This window comes from Brienomyrus brachyistius, chromosome 20 (assembly GCF_023856365.1).
Source record: "Brienomyrus brachyistius isolate T26 chromosome 20, BBRACH_0.4, whole genome shotgun sequence".
Classification (NCBI taxonomy): domain Eukaryota; kingdom Metazoa; phylum Chordata; class Actinopteri; order Osteoglossiformes; family Mormyridae; genus Brienomyrus; species Brienomyrus brachyistius.
This window is the reverse complement of record NC_064552.1, coordinates 9,119,203-9,143,710: the sequence shown is the minus strand read 5'-3', so window position 1 is coordinate 9,143,710 and position 24,508 is coordinate 9,119,203. Positions and strand designations below refer to the sequence as shown.

At 43.5% G+C, this 24,508-nt stretch overlaps 1 protein-coding gene across 5 annotated transcripts in view; it reads left to right on the top strand.

Annotated features, from left to right (window-relative positions):
- Positions 1-21,360, top strand: part of LOC125715807 (paired box protein Pax-2a) — a 30,133-nt gene extending 8,773 nt beyond the window's left edge. The window contains exons 6-11 of one of the 5 annotated variants that reach the window (XM_048987762.1): positions 7,542-7,717; positions 10,064-10,178; positions 15,597-15,806; positions 16,980-17,081; positions 19,671-19,757; positions 20,416-21,359. In XM_048987762.1, coding sequence (XP_048843719.1) covers positions 7,542-7,717; positions 10,064-10,178; positions 15,597-15,806; positions 16,980-17,081; positions 19,671-19,757; positions 20,416-20,492 — 767 coding nt within the window. In that variant the 3' untranslated portion in view covers positions 20,493-21,359. Of the gene's footprint in view, positions 1-7,541; positions 7,718-10,063; positions 10,179-15,596; positions 15,807-16,979; positions 17,082-19,670; positions 19,758-20,415 lie in introns of all 5 variants that reach the window. The other 4 variants (XM_048987757.1, XM_048987760.1, XM_048987759.1 and 1 more) reach the window with 4 other exon arrangements.
- Positions 21,361-24,508: the final 3,148 nt, after the last annotated feature.

Sequence of the window (24,508 nt, the reverse complement as noted above, 5' to 3'; positions counted from 1 at the left end):
CATCAGAAATGATAGTTGTATAAGTATTAAGAATGCTGTATTTAAGGAAACACACGGAGCACTTATTTGTGAATTACAGTTTGGGAAGGGCAAATACGCAGTTACATAATCCATTTCAAGAGGCGCTCCAGTTTATGCAAAGATGCCTAAACGGCTGTATTGGTTGAGCTTATACACTGAGCTTGTTTTTTTTTAACAACTGCATGAAACGTACTTGATAAACATTGAAAGAAGGAACAGCTCTTCGCTAAAGGAGTTATTGACAATTTCCCCATAACTTATCTATGGAAGAAAATTAACATTTATGAATATACAAATACTGTATTTATAATGCATGAATGCCAATGAAAGGCTTTTTTGATTTCATGATTTGACCTCCAGAGTTGTCTTCAGCAATTAATCTTGGCTGAATTGATTAAGAGGAGAAGGATAATTACATGTCAAGATGATGCAGCCAAACAATCAGGTCAGCCCAAGACATTGCAACTCAAAGAGCATTTTTTTCCCCCCTCTGCCGTTTTTGAGTAAGTTGGTGAGCGGATACAGGCAGCCTGGGGGCTTTATAGATTATAGGTTCTGTAAGCAATAGGCTTTTTAATGCCATTGAATAAACATCTCCCGAGTGAAAAATTGAGTAGGTGCATTGACAATACTGTGGTACACCAGGCCACCGCGAGTAAAAATCATTTTGGGGGAGGAATAAGTAAGGGAATCAATAAATAAATAGGGAAAAACTTAGGGAATGTTAGCAGCGAGAGTAAGACGCCCCTTTTGTCCTCTCATTTGGCAAGCTAGTCCAGTCTTTAATGCTGTTGTTTCTTCTGTAGTTATAAGGGAGCTAAATAGAATATTGTTGGTTAGATTTGCGAACGCTAGGTTTGTCCGGTCATTCGTCAGACACCTGGATTCCGTGTGAACGCGTCATCTGTGAGATGTTGCCTGGTCTACATGGGGCAAAGGCTGTAGTGCATGTTGACGACATTCTAGCTCTGCGACGCATTGTGTGGAACGTGAGGAGAACTCCGGCGTGCGCGTAAGGAATGCAGTGTCTGCTGTTTTCTTCCTCAACTTGGCCAGGTTCAGCCCTAAAGCTCCGAGAGTCCAGTCATCAGGGAGGATTAATATGGAGCTGCTTAAGAGCCATCAGCTCTAATGAGACTGATGTAGCAGCAACAAAGCATGAGGAGGGACGGTGTGGAATCACTGAGGCTGAGAGGTTGCGACGTTGGCTTTTTGTTTTCACTAGGCTTTCATTCTGATAATTGGCGAATCTGTGGCACGTCGCTCCTAAAATCTAGCTAAATGGGTAGTTTTGCATATATTCCAGTACCTGGCCTCCAGTTCAGCAGAAACCCACAGCATAGCTTCGGAAGGATGCGGATTATCGCTGTAGACAGTAAGCACCTAAAACGCGAGGAGTTGGACTCACAGACGCCTGGGACAGGTGCATCGGACACAAAAGGCTTTAACAGGCGGTTTCTTGAATGGGTACAATACGCCCCATATACATTACATTAGATTAAATGGGGAATGCTGCTCTCATCGCGACTGCATCGCTAAATATTTAAATGACGATGCATTGTGTTCATATTCTTAATGCATGGCCTTTCAATGCAACACTAAATTTGGATTTTATATATATATATATATATATATATATATATATATATATATATATATATATATATATATATATATATATATACACACATATATATACACACACACACACACACACACGTTCTTTATATGGTCTATGTAATTATACAATTAATAATAGGGTGACACATAACTCATGCAACAAATCATTTTTGGTACGACAAGTAACCATGTTAGCAGAACTATTTTAATAGGCTGATTTTCACGTTGTTCTCTGGCGTGCTACGGAAGGGATGGGCAGTTAGCGGTGATGCGTGTTGCGCGTCGTGTCGGAGTCGCCCCGTTCCCCGCGCATTGTTTGCCGTCAAGCTAATCAGGCCCTGATGAAGACTTCATGCCTGCTTATTTGAGTTCATGCCAATTGTCGAAAATACTGGGTGTTATTTAAACGCAGTTCTCATTTCACGCAGAGACATCAGGGAGGCCTCATGACAGTTAATACATGGTTTAAATTTCATAGTAGGACAGTAGCTTGGGGCTACCTTAGGCTCATTTGGGGTGGCAGGTCTCATCTTCATTAGGTCATAATAACTTAAAAAAAATTCTGCGCCAGCCAGGTAGGAACGGACCGCCGTCAGTGACGTACAGGATCGGGTACGAGACGCGCAGCCCTCGGCGTCCGTCCTGATGTCTTCGCGGTGCTGTGCCGAACGCCTGCCGGACTCAGCTCTTCCTTGTGAGCCGCCAGTGCCCTTAAAGATGGTCCCCATTACAAGAAGGATGTTGAGATAATGTAGTGTGACATGCGTTATGTACACCGGGTCTCCAGAAGAGGAGCTTCAGGGACACAGGTGTCATAAGAGCCATTAATCTGCCATTGTCATGTGTTATTGCAAATTAAAAGTAGCATGTTACACTTGCCGACTATTGGTGGTGCTGGCAGAGTGTGAGTGCATCTGTGGGGGGGGGGGACTCTTCTCTAGATCATGTCTTTGGTGGCTATAGCTCTCCGCACGTTGAACAAAGTGACATTTAAGAGAATTTGCAATTCCGCAGAGAAAACCTATTAATTCGCAAATTAACATCGTGCAACCCACCCCCCCCCCCCAATCCACCCCCCCCCCCTCCGCGCGCCAACCGCCACCACTCCACACTCTTGGATGGGCAAGCTATTGAAAAGACAAAAGAAATAGCCTAAAGGCTTAGACAGAGCTTCAGTTCTATCTGTGTAAAGATTGGTATCACTGCTCGCAGATATATAAACCAATTACTCCAGCAAACGGGCACGTTCGTCAACGTATCGTAGGCCCTGAATCCATATCCAGATTTATTTGTTTGTCTCATTATGTAAAACAGAATGATACTCTCCGCCGGATGCATTAATAGTCAAGGAAAATTACGCTTGGCTGAGACATTCCCTTTGCTTGTCCACTAATTTATAGAATTACCGCTAAATGAGAGCGGCAGAATAATTGATCAAGTGTTGACTTCGCCTCGCGACGAATGCGGACGACTGACTCGGGGTTAGGATGGGTCACCTTGTGTGTGTACAGATCAACTGTAGATCAAAAACACTGGCACCGCATTAGAAGCTCAGGTGAAGGGTAATCCAAGGACGTCCCTTGGCCACTGACGGCTACACCTAAATAATTAAATACCATCCTATTTTTAACATATACACACATTTACATTCGGGATATTAACGATAGATATATTACAAGAGGTTGCTAATAATAGTTCGAGAAATATTCTGAACAGTGAATTGCAAGAGTTGGCGACAAAGCGTCGATTGTGTTTGTACCAGTGTGTAGTTATGTAGTGTTTACTAATGTGGGTTGGAAGTACTGTGTGTACTGTACAGTGATATGGGAACAAGCGACAGAGCGCAATAGCGTATGGAGCCGCTAAAGCTGAGACCTGGATCAATCAGGTTGCAAGGCGGCTAGCTTCGGATGTTATTAAGTGAACCAGACAGTTTAATAATAATGTAGTGAGCTCTTAGAAGGTCAGTGCTCAATGACATCACTCACTTAGAAGTATCCCAGCTAGAATGTTATATAAATAGAATATTGTAGCTCAGAGTATTGCAGCATGTATTTTTTCAGCAGTGTAATAGATGTAGCAAAAATTCCCCACATGCACCCAACCTTTATTTTGTGTTTATTTATTTATTTGAGTCTGAATCGGTGCAATTGTGCTTTTTTTGTGTAGACAGTTCGCCATAGGAAATAAATAATGTGCAAATTCATTTAGGCGAAAACGGGTAAAAATGATATAAAGCACAAGAATGGATTTAGTAAAAATCATCATGCACTTTAAAGAACAGATTCATCGGGGAGTCAGAGCGGCTTTCGTTGCCACGTAAACCGTTGTATGACGACGGTTAAAAATTCCGGGAAGGTTATAAGTTCATCTCCAAAGGAAACGTGGCGATGATGTTTGTCCCTGGTGGACAGCCTGGTGTGGGGTGACCTAGCAGTTTCCGTCATTAATTTCAATGTCTTGCAGGGTCTAGAGGGAGGGCTGGTGTTAAAGTTGTTGTAGTTCTTTTGTTGGCTGGTGGTAAGTTCTCAGTGTTTTTGAAATCCCAGTTTATTTTAATTATTGTCCTGAAATCTAGACCTTTATCATTACTTTGCCAACACATTACAAACTGCCTAGTAGTCTACACATTACAGACTAGTACTTATATAATGTATTCACATTTCAGTATTGAAATAAATTGATGGCCATTAAGGATTTTCAAAATTTTCTGCTGATCGTGAAATGGGAACCTATTTTTTTCTTTGGCCTTGAGGAAAGGATGCACAATTTCCAGAAAAAAAGCTATTTTTGCAGTAGAAGAGAATAAAACAAAAAAGCAAAGTATATAGCTTCTTAACGTAGCAAATTTCGGTGTTTTAGGTTACAGGAATTTGCGCTCCCGCTATGGTCATTTGGCCTTTGTTCCTGCCGCTCATAAAACTGGGTGAAAACTCACTGTGAGCAAGATGTTGCACCTGATTTGGGAAGTTTCACATACGTTGGCAAAACCAGCAGAGAGGCAATGGGGGAAGGGGAAAAAAAAGTTAATTTGGTTTTCAAAGACGCTCGTATCCTGAGATAAGATGAGGAGGAGATACCAGCCAGCGGCTTCCTGTGTAGTGGTGCAAACCCTGAGAAGGTAGAAGAAGCAGGACAGAGTCAGCCTGCGATGTAACGTTCTCCCTCTGCCTTGTTTAAATCCGAACTTCATACTTGAATATTTGATCTCAAGCAATCCCAGCAGGTCCGTGTGACCTTCGCTCATACGCCATATATTTGGATAAGTCTAGTGGGTAGTCAGCAGGCTCTCTCCAATGCAGAATTGTGTCGTCCCACCTCCTGCTAGGGGGTCGCGACCTCTGGGTGTCAAACCCACAGAGAGGAGCCTGTTTTATAGAGCTGGTTATCTGATCTGATAGAGTCTGGTCCCTCGTTACTGCGGTGTTAATATGGAGAGATGTCAAAATGAATACACTCAAGTGTGTCAATGATCAATAAAATGGCCACAGAGCATCAAAGGAAGGGGGGTTCTCAAAACAGATGCGCAAATTTCTCTGATTGTTCTTAATTAATATAATATTTTAGCTAATCTGAAAGATATGCGACAGCATTTAGCAGTGCCGATTCTTTGTTATTGTCATATTCCTGTTGCATAATATTACAGAATCATTATTTATATAAAATTCTATGTAACACCTTTACAGTTCAAGCCGTCGAAATTATGATCTTTTTTTTGTAATTTCATAACAAACTTTATAGCGATGTTATTATATTGTCTCACAAATAATGTACGATGGTTGCAACCATACAAAGAAATCCCAGTGAAAAATATAATTATATATGCATCTTAAATTCATCTTAAATGAATGGATTTTTCCAAGCTGAAATTCAAGTTTTTGTGCATGATCTGGAAAGAATAACCACTGTAAGGACTGATATCATGTAGTGTAAGAATGAGAGGAAGATAAGGAAATTAGCTAAATATATGACAAAGTATGAGTTCGCCTTTGTGGGATGATGCTGTTCATATTGGTTGGTTTGCATGAGGGAAGCATACTCCACTATGGTGAATTACAATTGCTGGGTTATTGATTGTGTTTTGTACTCTGGCCAGCTGATAGAAAGTAATTAATGACTCTATTTGCTTCAATACCAAAGAGAACAATTGAGTCTGATACCGCAACAACTGGCAGTGGTACGGAAGGCCCCCACGGGAGCTGTCCAAGAGAGATGCCTGCTCAAAGATATGTGGGGCAGGCATAATGTTGAGAAAACCATACACAATAATCCAAAACAGGAGAAAATAAGACAACAGAATAGCACTGTTTAGTGGGCCCCTGTGATTGCAGTTACTGTACCAATATATCATATAAAGCACTTGTCTATAGAAAAAAATCCATCTTTTAGATATACAGTATTAGATTTTGACAAGTGACTATAAATTAGCTTTTGTATTAGTCTATAAATGTATAATGTATAAATATTTATAGGTAATTCATAATATATAAATCCTAATAACTGCAGTTAACAGGATTATTTCAAGTAAAATGCAAGGCAGCCAGTAGCTGTAAGGTTTAATTAATTTTTCCTCTCTGCAATTGTGGAGTTCTTTGTGCATCTGAGGTAATTAAACACCAACAATGCAATAAAGGCGTTTTTAAATTTAACAGAGTTCATCGTAAAATTAGCAGCACATTTATACAGGGAACGTGTGGCCGTTTGACAAAATGCAGAAAGGATCCACACACACATAAGCACACAAATGCAGACACTGAAAGGCCGTATCCCCCACAGCCCTGAAAATATTTTGCTCTTCATGAAAGTCAGGTTCATCCTCTGGCCTTAGCCGTTGAAAAAAGGTCAAGAAGCGGAATGGGATGGCAATAACAGGCTGAAATGGTACTATCAGTGAAACATGATTGATCAATTGAATTCCATGGCAGAGAAGAATGTGGGATTAAGTAGAGTATTATACGCACAATGAGCTGAGGCAAGATGTTCGTTTCAAGTTCATTTCGGCTCCCTCCTGCCACCAGATCAGGCAATCAATAGAGGCCTTGCATATCATATATCACTGCTCTCTCACCGACGAGAGAACATAATCTGCAGCAAATTTAGAATGACAGATTTGTAAGGGAGCGGGAACCCTTCTGAATACACACAGGATGGGGAGAGATAGGGGTGCTATGTGGCAGGTGGGGGGGAGGGCAGGGGGTGGTGCAGGGTGTGTAAGAGGTTTTAAGGGCCTTATGGCGGTGACAAAAGAAAAGAGGTGTCATCCTCCGCCATGCGGTGGGGTAATCGAGTCGGAAGTTGGGTGAGATGCTTACATTTCGGGAACGCGTTCCCGGGAAATGACTGACCCCGACTGGTACCCTTTTATCCGGGCCGTGTCGGCAGGCCCGTCCAAATGAAATGCAATCGAAAAAATGAAAGCGATATCGAATTGTAAAGAAAATTGTACCTTTTAAATTACTGCTCCTGATTTCCAGACAGGCAAAAATGCCTACTCAGACGAGAAAGAGAGGCCTCTGTAATCGTTTCTGCTTTCATTAAAACACATGGTCTCCCCAACAAGAATATATTTGCTCTGATAGTAATCCATCAATTACCGCCGACCTATCAAATCATGACAGTGCTAATACTGTGCGTGTGGTGGAGGTGTGTGTGTGGGGGGGGAGGGGGTGCTTGGGGGGGTGCTGGACTTCCCCACCGCTCCCAGTAGCTCAGCACAGCCTTCTGGATCTACCTAAAGTGTTGCTCGCCACTGAATTTACCTCCCCCACCTCCTTGTCCGACCTTCTCCCAGCAGGGGGCGCTGTCACAAGGGAGGAAAGTGCGCGGCAAAGCTGGGCTTGACTGTGCGATAAGATTCCCTAAGGGCCAAATTTTTCGAATGTCCCTCTTTCTCCTTGTAGATGGTTCAGATGGTTCTGGCCCAAACAGTGATTCTCAGGGTAGTGTGGACAGTTTACGGAAGCACCTGAGAGCAGATGCTTTCACTCAGCAGCAGCTCGAAGCTCTGGACCGGGTCTTTGAGCGGCCGTCATACCCAGACGTCTTTCCGACATCTGAGCACATCAAACCCGAGCAGGTTAGTACCTTCATGATAAAGGTTACTTGTGATCGCCAGTGACCCGGTTCAGTTAACCATGAGATAAAATCATACTAAACCGTAATTTGTCCTTAATGGACACTGTCATACACATGCAGCTATTTTCCTGCTATATATGTGTGCCTTCTATATATTTTATCTATAGTATGTAATTCTTGGAGTCTTACATGATTATGGCTTGTGTACGAGTGTTGTTATTACATTGAATTTTGAAGGCCGCCATTTTTGAAATATCCAATCGCTGCTCAGTTTAACATAATCAACGATAAGGAATCATGGACACACAGAGAGCAGTTAAACGCGAATCCGACAGTATTATGGACCGAATCGGGGAAACCTGTGGCCTCCAAGGAAACTCCCACACATTATAGATTTTTCTTTAATGAAAGAAAAAACATTCCTCACACTACTGTAATTGACAACAACAAAACAATGTATGTAATTAATCACTATCTTAGACCCCACCAAAAAAGGTTTATGTCAGTCAGTCCGCTGGCGTTATTTTAGGTTCGCATAGTTAATTCACTCAATGGACGCGCAATAAATGCAAAAAAAAATATTTCTTAGCATCGTAGCATCAATTCAACCTAAGCATCTAAAATGGACATTTCAGCAACAGAATTATAGAGTTTTACGATTAACTTTAAACATCTGGCCTTTGTTTCTTTTGATGTTAGCACAGGAAAACAAGAAAATCTTACTCATCCATCATAATTGGCAAAAAAAAAATACGGCAGCCAAAAAGTGACACAATCACCAGTAACAATAAGAAACTGCAGGACCCTTTATTAAAAGCCCTGAGCTTATTACAATGCATAACCTTTATTTACTTTCATTAGACTATTAAACAACAAGAGACTATTAATTTTTCCCTGGAAACTCCAAGTTGGACCCATAAAACAAAAGCAGTCGCCTAATTGAGTTCATTTTAATTTCTCTCCGATCGCCACGAATTACGCTGGTGATAAATCAGGGGGACAGGCCTCACCTCTAGAAGAAGGCCTAATTTGCAGCTAATTACAAAACTGATTTCTACTGGAAGATCAATACCAAAACGAATTGGAAATGACTTGCAATCACAAAGAGCAGCAGTGAGAGTATTAAAAAAAAGCAAAGGAAAGGCTAGGGCTTGGGGGAGGCCCGGAACAGTCCAGAAAAATCAGCTTTAATTTAATGCAATATTAATCAGAGCACTTTCCCTTTTGTGGATTCTGTTGTGTGTCCCCCCCCCCCAGTCTTTTTTTGAAACTCTTGAAAAGGTGGACCTATTAGCCAGTGTCTGGGTGCCACAGAAGGGCATTAAAAACCCATTCTGGAGATGCAAAACTCAATAGGTTCACCCCTCCCACACTTCTGCTAGCCATTTGGTCATTCTTTTCACATCGCTTCTTTCGGTTGTTGTCCCCCCCGCCCCCCCCCACCCCATTCTCTATCTGCATGAGAAAAAAAATGGGTGCTTTGCGTCTGAAGACGGCCAGGATGTGGGACGACATCCGAAATCACGCCGGCGAAACAGTTGTAGGAGACAATTAGAGTTTATCTGCGATAGAAGCAGACAAGACTGGGGTCATGGGTTTCCCCCTTGGGGCTGCGGCCCAGTGAGGCGCTCGGGCAAGCACAGGGCACAGGGACCGTCACTGTCATCACAAAAGGCTCCGGAAGTCTCATCTCATTAAAACGGGGAAAAAAGGCTAGCCTACATCTGCCATCTCCGTTATAGCTGCTCTTCGAAACAACTGACCAGAAATGCAAACAGAAAAACAAAATCCAGACATACCCAGGGAGTGAATGAAAGAGATTCTTTTAAAGATTTAACGTCATGTATTTCAAATCCAACATCACAAACAAACACAGAATTCTTTATTGTTATAAAATAAAGTGTAAATACACGTATGCCGTTTCGGTAGCTTTTATTAAGTGCCGCGGTAGACGAGATTAGTGGAGATTACATTTATTTGTTGTGTTTATCTTTGTTTTTCCAATCTTTTAAAAGGCAGGTGCGTTTCGCCCTGCGAGCCGGGCCACATGGTGTGTTTGTAACAAAGCAGGAATGCTTTCTCCCTTGGCTGGTCAGGAGAGCGACTCCAGTGAAGCACAATGAGCCAGCTGACGGCTGGTCTCCCCTCTCGATTCTAAAGCCCTACTCCGTTCCCCGGTCCCTCCCACTCGGACAATAGGGAGACAGGCTCTGCAATATGTGCCTTTAGAGCCGGGAACAGAAATATGCTGCAGGATAATGCCAGCATTGACGCCAAGCAAAGGAATTAGCAAAAGGTTACAAGGCGCGTTTTTTCGAGTGTTTAACGTTCCCCCTCCCGCTTACAGGCTAATGAATACTCGCTACCGGCACTGAACTCCGGACTGGACGAAGTGAAGCCTAGTTTGTCAGCCAGCACCAACCCGGATCTGGGGCCCAACGTATCACAATCCTACCCTGTAGGTAAGATCAAGTGAACATACTGTATGTAAATCAGCATCCAAGCTAGAGGTCCAGCCAGGTTGGGGTGGATTGGTGGTCGGGAAGGGGGCGGGGGGGGGGCTGGTATTCTTTAATTATGTATCCGCATTGTTCAATTACATGACATTAAAAATATTGAAAAATAAAAGCTATTGTGAACAGTTTTTTATAAATCCCCAAAGGAAGGATTAGTAAACAAAACAAGAGAGTCTCATAGTCCTGAAACGCACCACACGGCACGAGCGAGGCCCCTCCGCACCCGGGAAGCGCGCAATCCGAGAGGATTCTGTCATCTCTTGTTCATGACGGGAGTCTTAATGGCAGGCCTTCCGATCCACAAACGCAGGGATGAGTGGCAGGGTCTCGCGAGTTAGTGTGATTGACTGATTCCTTCTGCCGCCGGATCCTGCGGTCTGTCTACAGGAGAGAGTGGAACGTGATTTCGCACGCACGCGTTTGTAAACAGTGTGTAATTCGTTCTAAAAAGACATAAAGCACGCCGGGGGTGTCCTTTGTTAAGTATCCAATCGCGTTTCTGCCTGTCTGCTTGAAACACCACTGTCCTCTCTTTCCCTCCTCTGCTCCGTCATGGCTAATGACTGCCACGCTAATTGAAATATTGTTGCATTGTTGCCGGCGTTATTACCGAGGAGAAGGTTAAGTTTACTGATGGCCGACTGTCGGGTCGGAGATTAATACGCTGAGCTTTTATTAAAATTCACATAATGATGCGGGAGCCATCAAAGGCAATGGGTTCCGCGTGTGGAGGGGGGGGGGGGGGGGGGAGACAGGATGATTGAAAATTGCGGGGCCCCCTTCTCGAATGATAGCGAGCAGTGTTATGCGAAAAGAAAGCCCTTTTTTTTCTCATTAATATGTGGGAGGTAGAGTATCCCAGTAAGTCAGGCCTCAGCAGAAGAAAGGTGTGTTTTTGTCCTTTGTGCTCTGGCCGTAGCATGAAAGCAGCCCCCCAGTGTGGGGAGTCCCTCCTGAGCAGGTGGTTTTGTTTGCACCTGGGATGTTTTAGAGGAAGTATTTCCCTTTACAGCTGCCCCCCCCCTCCCCCGCCCGCTCCCAGGGGGGAGGGGGGGTTACCTGTCGGTTCATAAGGTAAAAAGGACACATAACTGCCTGGGAGATAAGCTTAACAGGGAAGCAATGCTTTTACTGAATTTCCCAAACCACCCCCCCTCACCCACTTTCTATGACGAAAAAAAAAAAATCAAGAAACAAATCAGTCAAGAATCAGTCAAAAAAAAATATATATTAAAAGCATTTAAATGCTTAAAAAGACATAACAGAATAAATTCCTTCACTGCTAAATTGTGTTGTTTTATAGATTTAAATTTATCGACTATGTTCTGAAATAATCTAGATAATTTATATATTTTTTTTCTGTAATTGCCTAGTAACTGACATTATCAAACTTAGACTTGATTTTCCCTTGGTGACTGTTGACACTAATAACTTAATATGCAGTGTATTTTAATCAGGTGTAGCATTGGGGGTTGCTTAATGGCAGGATATTACAGTTTACTAGCGTGTGATAAACCCAGGCGATAGGATCTGAAACTAGGAAAAAGGATGTTAAATTATCTTCTTCATTTAGGCTGGGATTCAATTTCAAATTAATAGTGCCTTTACAGGAGGAAGAACTGGAGATTATGTTCATCCTTAAAATGTTTTCTAGCGCCAATTAAAATGCCTGCAGTTATTGATCTTGTTGATTTTATGTCTCAACATTTGCATAATCTATTAAAGATGAATGATTCATGAACTCTTCATTGCTGGTAGAGATTGGAATTATAAGGCGAGCGATAGAAATCTTTTTGTATCCTCCGTTCATTCGTATTATAGCTAAAAGAAAGACTAGCCGCGCAAATAAAGAAGGGATTTAACGGAGAATTTCCGTCGTCTAAATTCAGAGGCTAGCCACAATTTAACGTTAAACGTTTACGTCTTTCCTTCCTAACCTTTTGCACCGTTTAAAATAGCCGAATTACCGAATTGTTGTATATCGTGCTCTGCGTTTCGCATGGGACGATTGTTATCGGCGAACGTTTAATAAGGGTGGCTTTGCCTGATCCTCCCGTAAATACATTAGCGCATTGCAAAGTCGTCGTTAATTTGTCCTGCGAGCCGTTCACTGGGAGCATCCGCATTAAGCAGCGTTGCTGTCTGGAACAGGGCACAGTTGTAATGATCCCACAGGGGACGAGGATCTCCGGTCGCCGTTGCCGGCACATTTCGTCACGCTCTGCTTTCCGATCGCGGTCTGACTCGGATCACGACAGAACGGGGGCCGTGGTTTCCTGGAGGAGGCTCCCGGGCGCTCCTCAGATCTCCAGCCCTGAGCATAAGCTTCACCGCATGGTCAGAAGGCACGACTCTAGCCTTCAGCTGGGCCGAGTGCGATGGGGCAGCTCCAGACAAAGATGCAGCCGTTAGGGCCTTGGAGACATTTTTTTGGGGTACATACCTATAGAATGAATCAACGGTACAAATTCTCGAAGCACGTCTGCCCCCCTCCAACACAACCCCCACCCCCTACGCCCCCACCCCCACCGGGGCTATTAAAGCTGGCCTTCCTGGTGCCAGTGGGATGGTATGGTGTCAATGGGCACCCCTTCGTCACGCTGAAAAAAAAAAATAACTTGAGCAGGTGTTGGCGGCCTCCTGCCTGCTTCCGAATGTCCTCGGGAGGAAATGAAGGCACCAGCAGGGACGCCAGCTTCCGCACCTCAGCTTTTAACGACGCAGAGGAGGCGCTTGGGCGTTAGTGGGAGAGGGAAAAAATAAAAATAATAATAATAAGCCCGCTCAGCGTCCACCGGGGCTGAAATATATCCCGGTCCGAGCTATTTTTGAAGAAGGGCGTGCTATTCTCCAGTGAGCACCAAGCAACAATCAGTCCCCTAACCCCAGGTTCCTGACGTGTGCCCTCTTGACAAACTGCTTGTCTGCCCGCTCACCGGGGGAGACCCAGCCCAGTGCAGAAATTAATGTTTATTTCGTCTTCTCAAAAGCACACTAACCTTTGAGCACACATTTGATAATGAATGACTTTCACTCCGTGTTTGGGGAATTAAAGCAATTTGGCTCTCCAAACATTCTTTACTTAGTTGTAATTAATTAGCGTGTGGGGGTTTTTGGCTCGTGATGAATTGCTGCATCCCGAATATAGAAATTGGAGGTCAAAGATTTTTTGTTGTTGTTGTCATGAACATGAAGGTGTCCCCATCATGGCAAATTTAATGCTCTAACCACTGAAAGAGTCACTTGCTGGGGACTTTGTCATGCTGGCAAGCAGGATGAAGGTCACTTCTGATTCGGTCCTCGCTGTGACGAGCGGCGCTGAAATAGGAACAGGGAAACGAGCTTCTGCAGCTACCCCGAGACCTCCCGGGCGCGTGTTTATCTTCTGTCGTTGTAATCGGGGAGGGGGGGAGGTGACAGTTCTGTGTCGAGCGTTAACTCGTCTCCAGGACAATAAGCGGCCACCGTTTTCAGTGGTTTTAAAGTTCAGCCATCTCGAACGTAGCACTTGGGTCTGTGTGGTCGGTGATCACGCCTGTCTGGAAGTCTCTGAGCAGGGTGCCGTGGGAACGACATTCCCCGTTTCTCAGAAGACCTCTTCCATTCCTGTTGCTGTATTCCATAACATTGTATTTATTTATTTTTTTTTGCGTACATTGTTGCTTGTACAACAGTAGCATTGTTTTTCAGCTAATGCAAGATCAACCATAAATGCCCTTCAGATCCTTAATGACATTCTGGCACACATTTTTTAGAATACTACGAAGAGAGACTCTCAGTTGGGGTTTGCTTGGATGTGTTGCCATTGCTATCTATAGTTTTGTAAACCACGTTGGTTTGTGTCGAGAAGTCTGCCCTGTAATAACTACGGAAAAAGAGGCCTTTGAATTGATTTGTGTGGGAAAGGGGCCAGTAAAGTGGCTTGATTTTCAGGCGTAATGTCTAAGAGGGCTGTCACAGAAGGCCACAGTATAAAGAAACCCTTATCTTAATGAGGAATCTCTACACACAATTCTGTTGTAAAACAACAATGGCTAGGAAGCAGCTAATGAGGCTATCATGGCGTACTGAGAGCTCTCCCAACAGGCCTCACAAACAGAAGAGGATTTAAAGAGGACATGTAGCACCAGTAACAGTGCTCACATTGATCGCTTGAGTTGCTCAGGAAAACGTGGCAGAGTTTGGTGGGGGGGGCTGTCGAAAGAGGCCGAGGCTCATCAGCGAAATTATTCCGGAATTTGCTTTTCAGTAGATTGTTTACCTCAACGCATTAGTTTTGAAATGCTGCTATGGCAGGACTAGGTTATTTAGCCTCTCGCACGGAATCGTTTGCGAAATAAGCGTGATATTTGTTTTAATGCCTTCCACTGTGATAGCCCCCTAAACTACCACAGAGGGCGCAATCGTTTCAACTATCCAAATACCCATTTTATCCATTTACTGTATATTTTAACATATATTAAAAAAAACTACTTCTTAACTAATTATTCAGTGCTTAAAATGCATTGCTAATGTCAGCAATGTTCCAATTATTGCATTCTATCAGTTAGACTTGAAATTGGTAGTTTGCGCGTATTGAATTGAAAAGCCAGCAAAGTAAATTGTGCTGGCAGGCCTAATAAATGCAATTTAAGTAATTTACTTCCAGAGAGAAAGGGTACCCACCACCAAAGGAGTATCCCCCCCCCCCGAAATGCTACCTCCAGATTCTGGGCTAAATAGGAAGCCCAGGGACTTGGACTGGCAAATCGTTGCGCCAGAATACTTTATCTAGTGCCCCTTAAGTAAAGATTACTCTTTCCCCAGAAACCCCTGTTTTGGTAGGGTAATGGGATGCCCCAGGACAGCGGTGGGCTTGGATTTCAGCATGGTGCTCCAGCCCAGAACATGGCAGGTGTCCACACAGCCTTTAAACTAAGGGCTCGGTGGGCATTGTGCGAGGCTCGGCCCCGCCCCCCCCACGGAGCACAAATTAGCCCTGTACCCCCACCCCACCTCCATCAGCAAATCCGTCGTTCCGTGCATGCGATTTCACCTGTTCTAACTGGTCCTACCTCCGCTGATGCTTAGCAAGCGGCCAATGGATCAGCGAATCTTCGTGACAAAAGGCGATCACATCGTCGCGTCTCCTCTATGAATGGACCTCTTCCCTTTCTGTGTACGACACAGACGCATATTAACCAAAAAAAAGATCCATCGCCTGTTTGTCGACGTTCCTGCGATACGCGGCGCGGTAGATTCTTGCTGCGGCGTCGCACGTCATTGCCAGCCATTTTCATCATTCGCTCCTCCCTTTCTCCCTCCCCTTTTCCTTCGTGTGTGTGTCATCACTGTACGTGTGTTTGTTTGTGCTCCATCCGGCAGAATCCCACTCATCCTCGGTCTGTGTAAAGCAGGAGCCCCTCGAGGTGTCCCTGGCCCCTTTCACCCCCTCGTCCCTGGCAGGCTCCGGCCTAGCGCTCCACCAGCCATTCCAGCCCACTGTGTCAGTAGACGCCTCCACCCCTTGCTACACTGCCTATGCCCGAAACGGCCCCAGCTACGGGCAGTATGCAAGCCAGCCTATCCTCGCAGGTACACCCTTCAGGTACCCCGTTCCCTATAGATAGAAGCAAGGTGAGAGTTAGTCGAGAAATTCCCCAGACGCACGCCATTTCCCGCAGCATACTGCACCTCAGCCTTAGCACGTCGGCTCAAGGCTTGTGTCCTCGAGGCATTATTGCGAATGACTGCGTTCCTGCTAGTTTCAGGTAGAAACGCATACGGACGATCGGCGTGCGGCGCCGCTCTGCACATCTGTCCGAAGTTCACATGGACGCATGGTGCATCTGTATTTGTCAAGACCCCGCATTTAGGCCCCCTTGTTAATGTCCACTTCAGCGATGCATTTCCGAATGGCCCGCGGCGCCCCCCCCCCCCCCCCCCGATGCTAACAACGCTGCAGGGTTGCTTCTGAATCCCCGGGTTTGGCTGAGTGGGGGGGGGGGGTGCATACGGAAAGCCAAGCCCCCCGAGTAGGACAGTTAGCCCTTGGTACCAATTACGGCAGCTGAATAAGTGACCATGGGGCTTAGCTTGCAATGCTATTCGGGGCTTACTTGAACTCTTAAGACAGACCCAAATTGGGGGGTAGCATTTTGGAGTCAGATTAATTGGGACTTGGGAAGGCCATACGAACTACTGACTAAGCAGCTCTCGCTGGCATTGTTTGTTTGTACCTCACCACCTTTATTTCAACAGTACTTTTAATTGATAGTTTAATTTATAATTAAAGCAGAGTCACCTTGCCGGAGGACAGAATCAGGCCTAAAACTAAAATTACGAAAATTGCCACCATTTGTCAGCTGTCATAACTAAGTGTTTTTTTTTTCATTTGGGGGGGGGGGGGGTATATATGTGTTGGGTTATATGTGTGTGTCGTTATCATTTTTATTTTATCTTGCATGCGCATATTCTTTCGTATAATAATGCCGAACGCTAGTGTTACATCTCCATCCATTTACGCACTTGCGGAGCGCGATCGGTTATTCGTACCGCCCACCCAGAAGGATTCCGTGACTTTGTCTGAATGGTAGCAGTGATTGGATTCTGCCGCCATCTTTGCTTGGGGAACGCGCCTCGCGGGGTCACGCCCTCATCCTCCGGCTTCCTTTAGCTGCTGTTTCTCTCCACAGCCTTGGGTTGCGTGTTTCATTTGCACTGAGCGACTCCTAAACACCAGCATCCTTCTTTCTGTCTTCTCTCCAGGTCGAGACATGGCAAATACAACCCTACCTGGGTACCCCCCTCATGTGCCCCCTACAGGACAGGGCAGCTATCCCACCTCAACACTTGCTGGAATGGTTCCTGGTACGTAACATTTCATTTATTATTAAATTACTATATTTCGCCATTTAATTCCAGCTGTTACATTTTCAGAGAGAATATTATCCAGTCATTCGAGGCTGATTTAATTAACGCATTCTTTTCAAACAATATTTTAACACGCTTATTACAATAAACATTGTAGCTAAGGTCAAAATGACCAAATTCTGTGTTTTAATATAGAATTAATTTATTTTGTATATCAGACAAGGATGTAGCATGATAGACATTTTGAAAGCATCTGGATGAACGTACATTTCAGTGAACGTACATCGGCTATACTCCAGCAAATCGTCAATGGCAGATTTGTCCATTTCCTCAAAGGCACTTCAGCAGAGCAAAGAGCGCGAAGCTCGACCATTTAGCGATTCAGCCGAAAATAGGTAATTACCAAAACATCCAAGGCTCCACGCTGGTTGGAGGCGCGACGACGATCACGCTAATGACGTCGCGCTTGATAGGCCACACCGTAGCCAACCAGGACAGTGATTAGTGGAGTGAGCGGACGTGCTGGGATGAGCGGCATTGACCTGTGGGGAAGCACGGGGGGGGGGGGGGGGGGGGGGCTCTACACACGTGGCCTGGTGTATATAAGGAAATTACATGTGCTCGATATCCGATCAGAGGCTCGGAGATCGGACAGATCCTCTCGGCGTCACTCGGGTTCCACAGCTCATTATCCCCCTGTGTGTGCACTTTCACAAGTCGTCGATAAACACTGTCCGCAGCCGTCCCTCCGGCCCCGGCACGTATCTCTTTCTCCTCCACTTAACCCGCAGTTCAGGTTCACGGCAAACAGTTAAGGGTCACAAAACAGAGGCATGGGAGGCCTGTAAATATTTAAATCACTGTCTCTCTTAGGGACCCGGCTAGGATTTCAGTGCCAGCCGTACGGATCACGTCCCGGCCCACTGCTTGGGCCCGTTCCCCAACCCAAAACGGCACCAGACCCCCCCTCCTTCCCTCCCTCTCTCCCTCTGTCAGCTAACATGTGCAGAAAACCGCCCCAGGGGCACTGACATCCTGACAAACCGGACGGTCGCATCTACGTCGCCCGGGATGAAGAGATACCAGCAGTTGATCAGACAAATAAACGAAGAAAGTTTCTGATAGACGAATCAGCTTTACGCTATTAGCTAATAAATTCCTGGCCAAGGTGTACTAGAAGCCATGCATGATTTTAAGATTAAATTGTGTGAGATGATAAGTTAAACAGTTTGCATCCGCTGTAAAGTGAGAGGAATCTAATAGCTATGACCTTTTGGCCATCCTCACTCTGTCGTAAACATTACATTTTATTTAGAAATGCAATTTGGTGACAGAGTGAATTCAGCTGGAAAACATACCTTTTCAAGTACATCAAATATGTTTTTATCGCACATTTGTTTTCATCAGTCACACATAGTAACGCGTTACCTGGAAAACCCTCTTAATCCTAAGGCTATAGGTTTTGTGGGCTCTCCCATTCATCTGGGCCAGACCGACTAAGATTTAGTGACAGGCCCCAAACACTGTTAAACCTTAAGCCATTCTTCACTGGCTTCATATAAAATCTTGCCTTTATTGTCTCATAAAAAAAAAAACATGCTGGACCAACTGCATTGCTCACTGACATAGTCTGAGTTACTTCCTGCAAACTGGAATTCTGCACATACAAAAAAAGAAGAATTTGAGAAGAAAAAATCCATACAAGCATCCGTTTTTTTTTTCTAAGAGAGACCCCCCTGGGGCTTATCTGGCTGCTTCAGCCCAAGGATAGATGAAGCAGAAAAAAGCTTTAAACTATGATCCAAAACAAGCAGAAATCTTGCTAAAAAGATAAACCAAAGCGATAAAATCAGCCAGGCCGATGAAGTATGAATTACAACAAGGTGTAGCAATGCAGCTCATTTCTCGCCCATCTGCTTACGCCCAATACGCAAACACGTACAGCTAGTAATAAAAAATATTAAAATTATTAAATAGCCAGTCTGACTCATTTTCTAGGTATTAAGATGCATTTGCGGTTCTTTAAATGAACATGAACGAGAATTCACCTCAGTATACAGGCACTCACGAAATGAACGGCTTGCATAATAGAGGGAGAATGAGATAGGGACAGTGAAGGAGATAAGAGGGGGATTCCGATATCAAGCCTATCAGCATTTTTATATAGATATATATATATAAACCAAAAGGAAAATAAAATCAAAGCAGCAGGCGAAAGAACTGCACATGAGGGAAGGTGAGTCTCAACGGTTAAAAGAATAAAGCACAGTCTGTAAGCACCTCTCCGGGATCTTTGGCTGATGTTTACAGCGAGAAGTAGCTAATGACGACTGGCCCGCAAATGCAAGCTAAAATACAAGCAATCGTCTCCAAGGGTATCTGTAAGGAACAGCAACAGAGCCTATCTTACGTAATTCCAAAATGGCGCGATCAGTAGGGTTGGCGGCATTGTGACTTGAACAAAACAGTCAGGAAGTCCGCGTCAGATTATGTAATCCTGAATGATGGTGTCATATTTTCCTCGTATCCGAAATGCTTTGACCGTTTCGCAGCACTAAAACTAAATGGCTGTCTTTCTTTCCACAGGGAGCGAGTTTTCAGGGAACCCCTACAGTCATCCACAGTACACAACGTACAATGAAGCTTGGCGATTTAGCAACCCGGCTTTATTGAGTGAGTGTCATCCCTCATGTACTCACTCTGCTGCTGGTCCTACACTGGGTTTCTTCAGCTTTCCTGTGGATTCTGATATGGCGAACAAACGTATTTCATTACGTGAAAACCATTAGCGTGTCGTACAAGGAAAAGAATCATAACAGAACTGAAAAAAAATATCGTCACAGAATACCAGCTGGCTGCATACTATGAAAGTGCATTACACCTTTATATAGCAGTATTTCTGCAACATAGTATAGTATTTTATGCTTTGGAAATATGCTGAGAATCCATGGTACAGTAGAGAGGTATACGGACATGCAGCGGCAGAATTTGCGAATAGCTCATCTGCACAGAATCAGCTTTGGGGAAGCTTGTACTATGATTAACATGAGAAGCTTAATAGTTAATTGTGAAAATTCCCAATCGGGGAATTATCTGTGGGATTTAGTACCTTCCACATTCTAATTGAATTATGATTATAAAATTAATACGATGAAATAATTACAATTGATAACTGCCCCAGTGTTTAATTGTTCCATTCACCCTTTTTTGAGTGATCTGAGTAATGACCTGAAGGGCTGCTCCATCAGGGATGTGGATTTTCATTAGCTGGGCATATTTGTTTTTGCGTACTGTGTCTTTTCAACTGGCTTGTTCTTCTGTTAACTTTTAGGTTCCCCTTATTATTATAGTGCCGCATCAAGAGGCTCAGCTCCACCCACTGCTGCCACTGCCTATGACCGCCACTAGTTACAATGGAAACCAAATCAAACTACAGGACGATGCTTTTGTCCTCCATATTGTACCGGTGTGAACAGCGTTAAGGTCAAAGAAATGGAAAGTGGCTTCAGAACATCCCATCTCTTGCTCAGAGAAAGGAGGACGGACTAATAGGGACACCCGACGACTCCACACAAATCTGACCCCTCTGACTTCAAGTCCTAGTCTCCCATCAGCAAGACTGTACAATTCCAGAAAGACTTTGAGAGATTCTAAATATATATATTATAAAACATGAAGAAAAACACGGTGTGAAGAAAGCGAAGTTAAAAAAAAAAAAAAAAAAGTGACGTGGCTTTTTCTCCTATTTTATTAGTTTGATTTTCTCGTCATGGATCAACACGTTCCTTCACTTGATCGATCTCGCCTTCCCGAAGAATCCGGTCTCGAACACGATCACGGCTCACTCAGCGTCAGGTCCTCCTGGTTCCGTAGCAGTTCCATGGTTTGCTGGTTTACCGAGAGCGTCGTGCGCTGAAGACAGTAGCATCAGAGTGGGCTGCCGTTTGGTGCTTTACTCTCAACCGCTGACTCTATCCATATCGGTTCCTGATCCGCGGAACAGCATGTGTGAACATATCCGTTCTTGACAATGCCACAGAAAACGATAAGTGGACATTCTTTCTTTTCCTGTGATACACAATCAGATGTAAAAAGAACATATGTGTGAAAACGAAAGGGGGCCGCCGAGCATGGTGGTCTTCCACACACCCGAATTTAAATTAGCAAAATATATACTTAATTTTTTTGGTTAAATTAATTTTTGGTATTACTGTTGCTGTTATTACGAAGGTCTTTAGGAACATTTAGAATTGTTTGGTTTATTTTATTTTTATTTTTTTTGTTGTTTTTTTTTTTGTTCTTTTCTTCAGTCGTTTTTGTATTTCTGGGACACAGCAAATGATACAAGTCCTTACAATATTCAATTTGTCCTTGATTTTGCACTATTATCCGAGGGTCTGACACTGTAGGATTGTATCATGCAGAATTCAATTAAGACTGCTACCTTTTCCTGCAGTGGGACAGCATGGAAAACTGTCAAGCAAAATAAACAAGTGTAAAGGTTACTTACAGCAATTGGGTTGAGCTAGCACTTAAAAAGGCGACAAAATGCGAGTTCATGTTCAGGTTACATTTCCCATTACAGGCATACCGACAAATACCACTCTGTGTTTAAATTTAGGAGTATTTAAATGCACCGGTCCATGAATACGAAGTGTACGTGCGTCGAAGCATCTGTCCAAAGTGCTGTTTCTCCAAGTTCCCGATGACTTAAACGACCTTCAGTTTTTATACCTAACTTGTAACGTACCGAGATGCATCAGTGTTCAGTTTCCCCACGTGCGTTTTGGTTCGCGCCAAACACACGTGTGCGCGCGCGTGCGTACGTCTGTTTGTCTGCGAGCGATGAGGAGAGACAGCAAAGGGGAGGGAGAGAATCAAGCATCCTGATCTGGCAGCTTGGCAAGACTTTGGTGGCCGCCGTACCTGCATCGCACGAATGCTGAAGTCTCAGGCTCCGCGCCACGCAAAACGCAACACGGTCTCCATCTGCACGCAGGGAACATGCAACTTCAAGAAAAGATACATACCATCCTTAGGAACAGCCATGATAGCCTTTAAAAACACTGTGTTCATCTATTCTTTCTTTTAAGCTAATACAAGGTTGACCTTCAGTCTAATGTCAGTCACAGAATAGTATTTCACAAGGGAAAGTCAACAGGATCATGCTAGGCTCCGGGGAACCCCTTCAACTTTCCATAAAATGCTACAATTATTTATTACAGAGACCATTTAATGAAAGCAATCCGTAGCTTCATTACATTTTTTTTTTTCCTAAATAGTAGTTAATATAGTTCAGTCGGAATTGGGGGAAACCTTTTTAGAGAACATTTTTCATTCATACTGCTCCTAAAATGTAAAGTGAATGTACTTTTTACTGCATTTGCCAAAGATTTAGTTCGTGTTAATATTTTATTTACAGTATGTGTATGCATTGTACAAGCAGTATTATAGTAAAAAAACAAAATAACTAGTCAACTCTGAAAATGTATGTGGTAATATTATGCAGAGGAAAAAAAAAAACGATCATCATATGCATATTAACCTGTAAAAATTGGTGAATTCTTACAGTTATTTAATGTCATGTTATTTGCGACGAATTGCTGCTTCGTAGAATGGTTTGTGTGGGGTGCGAGGACACGCCCACTCTGTATATACCGAAAGAACAGCTACATCCTGAACGCAGCGTCATTCCCAGTTTGCTTCGTCCCGTTTGTAGATACGAAAAGGAGAAATAACAGCATAGCTTTTTATTTTTGTCTAAAGTTCTGTCATGCTCTAGGAAAAGGCAAAGCATGGAACCAACTCGTAAGCCAGTAGAATCTCCGGTCCAAACGTGTCACTCACCCTCACCTGTACGTTTGACACTGTACTTTTTTTTCCCTTTATTTGTTTACTTCCGTTTTTTTTTGTTTTTTTTTTTTATAATTGCTATGCAAACCGAGAAGAAGAAAAAAGGCTTTCTTTACCATCTTCTTTTATTGGACTCAACCGTTTTACCGACGCAACTACAGCTTTCGGTGTGAGAGGAAATTACCGACGCGCTTGCTAGGTGTGATCAAAAATATTTTCATTCTCTGATTCTTAAGGCTGTTTTCACAACCGTCGTCTGATTGTGACCTTCATTCCACGTTCATTGTGAAGTGTGACTACGTTTCAGCCGACGTGGCCAGCGGGCCCCCCCCCCCACCCCCCTCGCAGGGGGCCTCCCGCCTCACGTTCGGCGAAAACTTTTTTGTGACTATTAGATGTTATAGTAACGGCATCACTCAACCTATGTAATTGTGGTCAATTTGCATGCTTTTTTCATACATGCACACCCTGTGGAATTGAAAAAAATGTTGCAAAATAGTAAATTCCTATACAAAGGTATAATTTTTAAAGCTACTGTGAACATTACATCTGAATCGGGTGACCCTATAACTCCTGCAATCTTATGGCAAAGAGAAAAAAAAATAAAAATAAAAATGGGAAAAAAAAAAACACAAAATCTACTGAGGACTGCAACCCCCTTGCTCTGAAAACAGGAAACGTGTAACAATCATATTGCACTTTGACTATTAACTGCTATATTTCTTACTGAACTCTTGATCTGACAGTTGGGTACCACTGTTGACTACCTGAACTGAACAAAAAAAAAAAAGAGAGGTGAAGGAAGCTATGACTGCAGAGCTTATTTGAAGGATCGGGTCTCCTACAGTTGTAAAAATGATACAAAGCGAGTGTCACAGATCTGAAAAAGGATTTTCCATGGTCTATAACTAAAGCCACGAGGCTTCAATCATTGTTCCAGTTCTGTTCGAATTTTTTGGTGCACATGAGAAATAAATTTTTGTATGTCAACACGGCTGTATGACTTCATGTCACTTGTTATTAACGTCCTTAACCCTAAATATTTGACTGGGTACTTGTATGAGTGTGCCTGTGTATGAACAACATACAGATTTTGGTACTCAGTATAATAATAATAATATATTGTACAAGTGTGACATAGTTACACATGTTATTACATAATTTAATGGTAAAAATAATAATATCCAAAATAATTTTCCAGAGTCGACAAAACTTGTGGACAATGACAGTGAACTGCAAAGGTAAGTGGCTGCTAGTTTTAATTGAATTACCAGGCTTCTTACCAAGTTTCCTAACATAATATAAATTATAGAAGACAGGACTGAATAGTAATGAATGATTGAAATGTTTACCTTTGACTGCTGCGTCTAGGCATGTAAATGCAAGTTGTCGCGTGATGAATACAAAATATCGCCATATGTTTTCGAGGGAAAATTCACCGTGGTACAGTCAGGTAATGTGCTGCCCCTCGTGTTTAATGAGGATGGAATCCACAACAAATATGTTCGTTCCCTTAATAAGCAATGAAAGCATCAGTAAATCTCTTAGTGTGGAGATCATGGCGTGTAGAT